The following is an 11,686-nucleotide window of genomic DNA, read 5'->3' as shown; positions in this document are numbered from 1 at the left end:
TCTTTACTGCTGAGTAAAACTCCATCATATAAATGAACCACATTTTCACTAACCACTCATCAATTGAGGCACACTTATGTTGCTTCCATCTCTTAGCTATTGTGAAAAGAGCAGCTACAAACATGGATATACAAATGTCTCTGCAATAGGACGAGTTCAACCCAGGTCTTCTGCAAGAACAGTCGGTGTTCTTAATCACTGAGCCATTTCTCCAGGCCTCACCTTTAGTTTTTTGAGGGTTCTCCACACTGCTTTCCATAGTGGTTGCACGAGTTTGCCTTCGCACCAGCAGTGAATGAGCATTCCTCTTTCTTGACATCCTCTCCAGCATTTGGAATCCTTTGTTCTTGAGCTTTGCCAATCTTACTGGAGTAAGATAGAACCTTAAAGTAGTTTTAATTTGCATTTCCCTAATTATTAGTGATGTTGAACATCTTTTAAGATGCTTCATAGCCATATTTACTTCTTTTTTTGAGAACTCTCTGTTCAGCTCCTTAGCCCATCTTATAATTGGGTTACTTGTTTTCTTGATTCTCTGTTTCTTGAGTTCGTTATATATTCTGGATATTAAACCTCTGTCAGATGTGTTGCTGGTGAAGATTTTCTCCCATTCTGTGGGTTTTCTGTTCACTTGCCTGGTCACCTCTTTCAGTGTACAGAAGCTTTTTAGTTTAATGAGGTCCCACTTGTTAATTCTTACCCTTCTTTCCTGAGCAATTGATGTCCGGCTTAGAAAACCTTTCCTACACCTATACCTTGTAGGTTTTTCCCAACGTTTTCTTCTAACAGTTTGAGAGTTTCAGGCTTTACATTGAGGTATTTGATCCATTTGGAATTTACTTTTGTGCAATGGGGTTTAGTTTCATTCTTCTACAGGTGGAGATCCAGTTTTGCCAGCACCATTTGCTGAACATGTTGTCTTTCCTCCAGTGAATATTCTTGATCCCTTTGTCAAATATCAGATGGCTGAAATTGTATTTACTCATATTTGGGTCTTCAATTTTCTTCCATTGATCTATAGGTTTATTTTTGTGCCAGTACCATGTTGTTTTTATGACTATAGCTCTGTAATACAGCGTAAAATCTGGTATAGTCATCCCCCCATCATTGCTCTTAGTACTCAGGGTTGTTCTGCTTATCTGAGGTCTCGTGTGCTTCCATATGGAACTTAGTATGTTTTTTTTTCCAATTCTGTATAAAATGTCATGGGGATTTTGATTGGCATTGCATTGAATCTATAAATAACTTTTGGTAGGATGGTAATTTTCACAATATTAATTCTTCCAATCCATGAGCATGGGAGGTCCTTCCATCTTATGATGTCTTCCTCAATCTCTTTCTTTAAAGATTTAAAACTTTCATTGTAGAGCTTTTTAGAGTCTTTGGTCAGGTTTATTCTAAGATTTTTTTTGCAGCTATTGTGAAGGGGAATGTTTCCATGTGCTCTATCTCTGATTGCTTGTTATTGGTATATAGAAAGGCTACACACTTTTGTAGGTTAATTTTGTAACTTGTCACTTACTGAACATGTTAATAATTCCATAGGAGTTTTCTGGTGGAATTTTTGGCATCTCCTAGATATAATATCATATCATCTGCAAAAAGGAATAATTTGATCTCTTCTTTTCCAATTATCACTCCTTTAATTTCCTGCTCTTGTCTTATTTCATATTGCTCTTGCAAGAGTTTCAAGCACAATGTTAAAGAGAGGTGGAGATAGTGGACAGCCTTGTCTGGTTCCTGATTTCAATGGGAATGCTTCCAGTTTTTTTCCATTTAGAATGATGTTGGCTGTGAGTTTGTTATATATGGCTTTAATTATGTTGAGGTATGTGCCCTCCAATCTAATTCTCTCTAGGACTTTGAACATAAATACATGTTGAATTTTGTCAAACGCCTTCTCTGCATCTATTGAGATGACCATGTGGTTCTTGTCTTTGAGCCCATTTATATGATTTGTGACATTTATTGACTTACGTATATTGAACCATCCCTTTATCTCTGGGATAAAGCTGACTTGATCATGGTGGATGATCTTCCTGATGTGTGTCTATATGCGGTTTGCAAGTATGTTGTTGAGAATTTTTGCATCTGTGTTCATTAAAGATATGAGTCTATAGTTTTCTTTTTTGGTTGTATCTTTACCTGGCTTTAGTATTAGAGCAATGCTGGCTTCATAAAAATAATTTGAAAGTTCTCCCTCCGTTTCTTTCTTTTTGAATATATTAAGTAGTATTGGATGTAGATCTTCTTTAAATGTTTGATAGAATTCTGCTGTAAATCCATCTGGTCCTGGGCTTATTTTAGTCTGGAGGCTTTGTATTACTGTTTCAATTTCTTCTGTGTTATGGGTCTGTTTAAGCTGTTAATTGCTTTTTGGTTTAGTTTTGGTGATTCCCATGCCTTTAGATATCCATCCATTTCTTTTAGTTTTCAAATTTAATAGTATAATGTTCTGTATCTTTCTGATGTCCGTTTGATGTTTCCCCTTTCATCTCTGATTTTCTTGTTGTGGAGGTGCTCTTTCTTTTGGTTAACTGGGCTAGCAATCTGTCAAGCTTGTTTATCTTTTTAAAGAACCAGCTCTTGGATTTGTTGATTCTTTGTATTGTTATCTTTATTTCAATTTCAATAATTTCTGCCCTGATTTTTCTTGTTTCTTTTTGACTTCTGGGTTTGGGTTTCATTTGCTGTTGCTTTTCAAGTGTGTTGAGTTGCAATCCTTTATTTTTTATTTGTGTTCTTTCTGAAACTTCCCTCTAAGGACTGCTTTCAGCATGTCACAGAGGTTTTGTTGTGTTGTATTGTCCTTTTCATTTAGTTCCAGGAATACTTTTATTTCTTTCTTAATTTCTCTTTTGGCCCATTAATCATTCAGGAGTGTGTTGTTTAATCTCCATGTGATCATGTGGTGACAAGGGCTTCTTCCGGTGTTGATTGTAAGCTTTATTGCACTGTGTTCTGATAGAATGCTTGGAATTCTTTTAATCTTTTGTATTTGTTGAGGTTTGTTTTGTGCCCCAGTATATGGTCGGTTGTGGAGAAGGTTCCATGGGGTACTGAGTAGAAAGTATGTCCTTTGGTGCTTGGGTGGAATACTCAGTAGTTGTCTGTTAAGTCCATTTGATATATGGTGTTGTTTAATTCAGTTGTTTAATTCAGATATTTCTCTGTTAACTCTCTGCCCTATTGACCTATCTAATGGAGACAGTGGGTATTGAAGTATCCTACTATTAATGAGTTGGGATTAATCTGGGTCTTAGTGTCCTGTGGTATTGTTTTTATGAAGATGGGTGCACCAGAGTTTGGTGAATATATGTTCATTATTATAATATTTTCTTGTTTTATTGTTCCTTTGATCAGTATGAAGTGGCCCTCTTTATCTCTTCTGATTAATTTTAGTTTAAATTCTATTTTGTTAGATATCAGAATTGCAACACCTGCTTTTTTCTTAGTACCATTTGCTTGGGGTGTATTTTTTTCCATCCTTAAGGTAGTGTCTGTCCTTGAAAGTGAGATGAGTTTCTTGCAGACAACAATATGATGGGTTTTGTTTCTTAATCCATTCACCTAGTCTGTGTCTTTTGACTGGGGAGTTCAGTCCATTAATGTTTAAAGTTATTAATGAAAGATGAGTATTGAATCCTGTCATTTTTATTTTTGTTCATATTCTTGGTATAGCTGTGCTTTTCCACAATTAGACCTTCATTGAATTTCCTTCTGGAACCCCTTGGGTATAGTCATTCCTTATTCAGCTCTTTGTATTGCTTCCAGAACTCTCTGAAGGGCTGGTTTTGTAGACATGAATTCCTTCACGCTCTTTATGTTATGGAAGATTTTTCTTTCCCCTTCAACTATAATAGACATTTTGGCTGGATATAGTAATCTGGGTTGGCATCTGTGGTCATTTAAAACTGGGAATACTTTGGTCTAGGCTCTTCTGGCTTTCATAGTTTACACTGAAAAGGCAGCTGTAATCCTGATGGGTTTTCCTTTACATGTGACTTGTTGTTTCTCTTTTGCATCTTTCAGTATTGTCTCTTTGTTTTGTATGTTTAGTGTTTTTATTATGATGTGCCATGGAGAGTTTCTTTTCTGGTCCTGTCTGGTGTTCTATATGCTTCTTGTATTTGTGTTTGAATGTCTTTCTTTAATTTTGGGAAATTTTCTTCCACGATTTTGTTGAAGATCTGGTCCATGCCATTATGTTGTGATTCTTCTGCTTCCTGTGTGCCTATGATTTATAAGTTTGGTATTTTTATGGTGTCACACAATTCATGCATATTCCATTCTTGTGATTTCTTAAATTTTTCATAATCTCTGCTTGAGTGGTCTAGTTTGTCCACTTTATCTTCCAGTCTTGATACTCTGTTTTCCATTTCATTCATCCTATTGGTGAGGCTTTCTCCTGTTGTTTCTAATTGGCTTACTGAGTGTTTCACTTCCTTTTTCATTTCGGCCTGAGTATTCTTCAATCTCTTTTCTGAATTCATTCAGAAGTTTATCCCTATCTTCCTGCAGTTCTTTGATTTCTTTGTTTGTGCATTCTTTAAATTCACTGAATTCTTTTATCATGTTTATAATTGTTCTTTTGATTTCCATGTCCTGCATTATCTCTAGTGGTTTCTCATTGTACTCCTCTAGAGGACAGTTGGTGTTTGATGGGAATACATTATTTTGGTTTTTCATGTTATTATTTTTTATGTGATTTTTGACATGTGAAATTCTTTTGTAGTTTCTGATTCTTGTGGGAAACTCAAGCCTTCAAGCTTAGGTTTACTTTTTCAGCATGAAAAGCTGGTTCCTATAAGCTTCTGCTTCCCTCTTTTGATTTTATATTGGAGTGGCCAGATTGCTTTTGTCTTCAGGAGTTCCAACAGAGGCCCAAGTCAGATGAGGATCATATGCTCTGATCCTTTCTCCTAAGGTCTGGAACTCTCCAGGAAAGATTTTGGCCTCAGGAATTTGGGGGTTGGACTGGCCTGGGAGTCAGTCCTGGAAAGATGCTGGTCTAGGGCAGCTGGTGGCCATGACACCCAGAGATGCATGGCAGATGGGGTCAGGAAGCAGCCCCAAGGGCCCCTGGGGACTGCACTGAGGAGGTAAGTTGGTGTGGATGTAAAGGATCAGGAAGAGGAGAGGCTGGTGGGTGGTGTAGGCACAGGTAAGCAGAGGGAGGTGAGAGCAGGGCCAGGCCCAAACTGCTCCTGGGGACCTGAGAAGGAACTGAGTTGGTCTGGATGTTTGGATCAGGAAGCAGTGATGGTTCCCCAGGTGTCTGGGGCTCCAAGACAAGGAATGGGACAGGACCCAGGCTAGGAGTAAAGACCAGGTAGGGAGATAGGAGGGTGAATGAGGCTGGGGGAGTTAAGATGAGGAGGGCGCTATGGACTTACCCCAGAGAGAGAGGCCTTTGTGTCAGAGAGAGGTAATTATTATTTTTTTATTACATAAGGCATCAGAAACCATTTTCTTTCAAGTACGTATTGTGTTTTAACAAATCACCCATACATTATTAGTGACCTATAATTTAAATTCAGCAGACAATTCTCAAAAAAAGAAATTCAAAAGGCCAATAAATACATGAAAAAAATATTCAGCATTTTTACCCTTCAGGGAAAGGCACATTAAAATTATCTTGGAAGTTCATCTTGCCCCAGACAGAATGACTAACAAGGAAAAAACAAATGTTACTGAGATTTGCAGGTGTGTTGGGGGTGGACACATATATACTGTTGGCGGGATTATAAATAAATGAAGACACTAAAGAAACAAGTACAGAGATTTCTCACCTAAAATTATAATGACCACCACATGGTCCAGATGCATCTCCTGGGTACAGGTGAAAACAAAGTCAGTGTCGCATGCAGCATTCAATATCCAAGCATTTCATGGTGCTTTTTGCAATATCCAAGGTATGAACCTGCCTAGATACTTATAGGTGGGTGATTAAATAAATAAAACATTGCATATATACTGAAAGAAATTGTAGTTAAACATAAATAAATATGAAAATCTCATCATTTGCAGGAAAATGGATGATAACGGAGATCATCATATTAAGTTGAATAAGTGAGATTCAGAAAGAAAAACACCACGTATTTTCTCTAATTTGCCATATCTACTGTTTATACGCATACATGCCACATGAAAGAAAAAAAGGAGAACATTTGGTGGGAGATGGGGGCCAGCAAGATGAGGGAAGACTGTTGAGAAGGCAGCAAAGATGGCCCCTAAGGAAAACAAGACATGTTTTTGTGTTTAAAATATATTTTTTTTCAATATTTTGTTTGTTATTTTTATTTTTTTGTGTGTATGAGTGTATTTCCTGCATGCATGTGAGAGCACCTTTATCGTGCAATGCCGCAGAGGTCAGAAGAGAGCTTCGGATTCCCCTGGAACTGGAGTTAAGGACGATTCGTAGCTGCCATGTGGGTATTTAAAGTGTTTTCTTTTTTTTTTTGTTTGTTTTTGGTCGTTTTGTGACAGGGTCTCCCTGTAGCCCCAGCTGGCCTGGAACTCACCATGTAGACCAGTCTGGCCTTGAACTCACAGAGATCCACCTGCCTCTTCCTCCCAAGTGCTGGGACTAAAGTTGTGTGCCACTTATTATTTTTATTTTATGTGTATGAGTATATTGCCTACATGTATGTAAGTGAGCCCATGTCATGCAGTGTCCATGGACATCAGAATAGGGCATCAGATCCCCTGGAAATCGAGTTACAGATGGTTGTCAGCTGCCATGTAAGTGCTGGGAACCCAACCAGGTCCTCTGAAAGAGCAGCCAGTGTTCTTAACTGTGAGCCATCTCTAGCCCCAAGACACATTTTAAAATGTCTTCCTTGGGGCTGGCAAGATGGCTCAGTGGGTAAAGGCACATGCCTCCAAGACTGACCACCTGAGCTCCATCCATACAATCCACATGATGAGAGGAGAGAATAAACTCCAGCAAGTTGTCCTCCAACCTCCACATGTGTGCTGTGCCATGTGCATACATGGGCACATAACAATATGCACCTTCCATTCTCGCAGAAAAATAAAATGTAAGATTCACCTTTATTGAAGTATAATTACCTTCAGATATAATTTACATGTAGCAAAATATACATTTTTAAAGTCTGGACAAATGTGTATGCCCATATAATACTTGATTATGATGTAAAACAGTTTTGTTAGCCTGAATCCCTCCTGCAGATTCGTCCTCTGCAGACTCAGAAAGACCCCTGTTTTTTACTGTCATTTGTATTGTGTTTGAACTTTCTAAAATTTCATACATGCAATCATAACATAGAATATTTTGTGTCTTACTTCTGCTCAGCATGTTTTTGAAATTCATCCAAAAGATTCTACTAAAACTTATTATCATTGAACGACTCATAATCTCCAGAGTACGTACTTGCTTTAGGAGCTGGTATTTAAAGTGACCTCTCAGATGGAAGGAAAATAAATGTTGCTGAATTGTTTGAATCATGCGTCATGGTCACCAAGAAAACTGAACTCAAATATAAACACTGTGACCATGACTTACTATTATGGGATTTGGACCCAGGTGTCCCTTCAAGAAACAATTGTTTTGAACCTCATTTTCAGGCACAAATCGAGGTAACATTTATAGTATGTATATAATTTTTATTCTGATAATTTTACTCCACTGAATATTTTGTTAATGTTAGTGAAATCAGCTATGTTTAGACGTATACTTATTATTTTAAAATATCCAAATTCATAAACTGATGGTAAACATAAAAACCTGTCTCAGAAGAGGGCTTCAGATTCCCCTGGGACTTCACAAGTGCATTCACATGCATGCAGGCAATATACTCATACACGTACAATAAAAGTAGTTTTTTTAAAAAGTTACAAAAACTTGTCTCAAAAAGACCAAAAAAATGATATGATGCAATTCTAGTGTTGAAAATCCACATTATTGTTATAGAGAACATTTTATTTGTAATATAATGTATTTATTACCAAGGCAAAAAGTCTTAAAATACATTTTACCCTGTCCCATAGTTTTCCTTCTTAGATTTCATATTGGCAGTTAAAGTTGTGTGCATCTATCATGTAGTACCTATTTTCAAATTTATAAGTATTGTGAAATGGTTAAATCTACCAAAATAGTAAATACTTTCATATTAACCTTTGTTAGTGAGAGCATTTAAGTCACTCTGGGCTTTTCAAGCACCAAGCTGTCATCAGCCGTTATAGACTTATTCCTCCACACCCCTGTAGGGATGTGATGAGACAGCTATGGTCTGGACAGCAAAAGCTCAACCTGGACATTTTCCACAATGGACTCTGCAGTGCTGGAGGAGCAGGACAATAAAATGACATTCACTGAATCACAGTGAACCTTTAGAGCAGAGGGGAATAATGTAGAAGTGCTGGTAAAGCAACTGTGGGAAGTAGAGGAAAAGAACATACATGTCTCTGGGCTAACTCTTCTGACTTCTCTCACATTTCTAAGAAGAAATAACTATTGAAAATCCCTGCAGAGAAAAAAAAACCTCTTTTATCAATACTGCTTGGGAAAGATTGCATTTCTTCCCTATTAATAGAGGACATGCAACAATCATTTCTTTATTCATAATTGTTGGCATTCTAATCCAGGACAAATGTAAGAGTGAAATGTATGTTAGCCTGAAAATGAAGAATAGAAATATTTTGTCCTAAAATATTGTATAACTAGAAAATAATCAGATATCTAACTCATTTCTCATAGTATATGTAAAGAATTATCTGAAAAGTTATTATGTCAACTTTTTGCAGGGAGAAGGACTTGTAAAATTTAACAAATCTTTGGGGGTCATACTTATAACTAAAGGTACTGAGCAGTTAAGAATGTGATACTGATGTAAATTTTTTTTAATTTTTCTGATCTTTTAATTTTATTAGAAGCCCTGTTATATTCAGAAGCTCAGTTCAACTGTAGATTCTGTATTCTTATGAAATAAATAAAAATTAATTATTTTGTCATTCTGTCTGCTCAGATATTATAAACATTTTGCTAAGAGTCTAGGAAGTGTGGGTGAGATGTTGTCATCTATACTAATACTCAGAAGATGAATGCAAGAGACTCATGAATTCAAAGTTGGCCTGGACCACATAGGAAGATCCTAGCAATACAATACAATGTTCAAATATTTTGGTTTTTAACAAGTGATTATTATTGTTGTCTTGGAATTTCATATTTTTGTGCAGTGTAGTTTGATCTTATTCATCCCCTGCTCCTCCTTCTGACTCTTCTCAGAGTCCTACACTGTGCTCCCCTCCCAAATTCATGTTCTCAATTTTTATGAGTCACAGTGACAACTAAAACTGTGTGTATAAATTTATTGAGTTCATCACAGTTGCCTTAAAATTTTACAGTATATGACAGCTTGAAGTGTATTGCTATTCCAGGTGGTCAATGGCAGAACTTACGTTGAAGTCATGATTCTTAAAAAGCTAATTCACCTCCCCAAATTAATATATCTAACTAAGTTTGGGCATGGGGCAAAGCTGGACAGACTGAGCCACCTAAGCCCTTTGAAAGTAAAGTCCTAGATGTTAGACATGGACCTACTGGATTTGGTGTTTACCCTGTTGTATTTCAATCTGTTCTGGTCTGGTATTTTCTTAGTATGCCTCCATTTTTCCCTTTTGGAATGGGAATATATTTGTTTCTATTATATGTTAGAAGTACGTAATTTGTCTTTTGATGTTACATGGCTTACACTGAAAGATTTACTTGCGTCTCACAAGAGACTTTGGACTCTAGACTTGAATATTATTGAGACTGATAAAGACAATGGGGACTTCTGAAGATGGACTAAATGCATTTTGCATTTTATATGATCTTGAGCATAAAAATAGATTACAGAATAATTGGAGTATTGTAATTATATTTTGCTTCAACCTGAATTAATGCATATGAGAAGGGGTGTGTGTGTGTGTGTGAGAGAGAGAGAGAGAGAGAGAGAGAGAGAGAGAGAGAATGCTCACATAACCTAACACCATCCAATCACATTTTCGCAGTTTTGTTTCCCTACCACTATCTCATGGAACCCACTCCTCTATCATTGTCCAATGTAATTTCTCATGAGGGGAGGGGACTGGAAGTTTTGCAGACTCATGTAATGTAAGCAAAGGTTGGTGTGAACTATGAATGAATGCTATGATATTGTCTCCTAAAAAATGTGAATACTTGGATGGAAAATAAAACTGAGGTAGAAAAGTAGAAAATATTCAGGATGTGTGTGTGGAAACTCCCTTACTGCTGCACCTGCCCAACTTCACGTTCTCTCTCTCTCTCTGTCCCTCTCTCTATCTCCATATATATATACATGGACTTTTGGTTTGGGTTCATCAAGAAATGACACTTACTTTATACCATACAATGGTATTGTCAAATGGAATACCTTGTGCCTACTATCCAAGATATACATATATGTTTTGTGTTTCAAGTGATATTATCTAGACTACTTATGTCAAAGTACTTGGAGAAATCATGCTGGAGCTAATCTGGAAACTTCATCCGTATTGTTTAATTTCATAGAGTCTGAAGATTCTACTGAAGGAGAACTTGTGAGCTGCAGTAAGAGCTGGACTGGAAAGATAAGCTCACTGGTACAATGGTCATACAGTGGTCATGAGGAACACCAGAAACTTCCTGATTTGATGTAAGGCCTGCTCCACAAGATGGAAACTGATCTCTGGTATTGTTTATTGAGCCAAAAGCCCATAACTGACTAGGCCTGAAGTCTTTATCTTAAATTATTATAGGCCTCCAAGTATGATTATTAAATAGTCACAAAGTTAGTAAGATCACTCTGTTACTTTTAATTACCATGTAACATGTAAAACTTGAACAAAAATTCTTAAGCCAGTCTATAATGGCTAATTTATTTAACAAGAACTAATTAATTAATTTAGCAAGAACTAATTTAAAAACAGGTCTGACTGAACTTTGAGCTTAGAAATTGTAAGAAGAATGTTTTATTACTAACAAACGTGTCTCTTTGTTTTACAATACCCCCTCTCCATATTTTGACTTATGGTTCTTTTAGAAGGAAGGAGGAGATTATATTACATATGTACAGACAGTCTCTGAAGTTCAGATTCAATTATTCAAGGTCATCTTTCTCTTGAATCCACCATCACCAAAGAATTTGCAACTAATTCCAGGTTAATTGCCATTTTATGAAAATTTTGAATATTTATTTATTTTGTGCATATCTGTGCTTGCTAACATGGGTTTATGTGTATCATGTGTGTACAGTACCCATGTAGGCCAGAAATCACCCACCTATAAGTATCTAGGCAACTAATTCCAGGTTATATTGCAAAAAGCACCATGAAATGCTTGGATATTGAATGCTGCATATCTGTGCTTGCTAACATGGGTTTATGTGTATCATGTGTGTACAGTACCCATGTAGGCCAGAAGAGCCCATCAGATCTCCTGGCACTGGAATTCTAAGTGGTAGTGGGATACCATGTGACTGCTAGGAATGGAACACAGTCCTCTACAAGAGCAGCAAGTGCTCATAAGGGCTCAGCCATCTCTTTAACCCTTTATGAAAATTTTTATGTACTCATTATTTTCACCTTTTAACATAAATTCTCTTCATTATTAGCAAATTCATCCAATGATAGCTGATGCAGAGTATTTCTACTTTTCTCACTTGATCTCTTCGATCTTTTT

General features: G+C 36.8%; 1 protein-coding gene across 1 annotated transcript in view; it reads left to right on the top strand.

Annotated features, from left to right (window-relative positions):
* Positions 1-4,741: 4,741 nt before the first annotated feature.
* The window catches only part of LOC103729570 (olfactory receptor 2W1-like), a gene marked incomplete at its 5' end in the record, with an annotated part of 8,411 nt that continues 1,466 nt past the window's right edge, over positions 4,742-11,686 (top strand). Inside the window, one exon of the mRNA XM_008827656.1 lies at positions 4,742-4,762. Coding sequence (XP_008825878.1) covers positions 4,742-4,762 — 21 coding nt within the window. The remainder of the gene's footprint in view (positions 4,763-11,686) is intronic.

The sequence above is a fragment of the Nannospalax galili genome, unplaced genomic scaffold, assembly GCF_000622305.1.
Source record: "Nannospalax galili isolate Female #2095 unplaced genomic scaffold, S.galili_v1.0 scaffold1453, whole genome shotgun sequence".
In the NCBI taxonomy this organism is placed as follows: domain Eukaryota; kingdom Metazoa; phylum Chordata; class Mammalia; order Rodentia; family Spalacidae; genus Nannospalax; species Nannospalax galili.
This window is presented reverse-complemented; position numbering and strand designations above follow the sequence as displayed.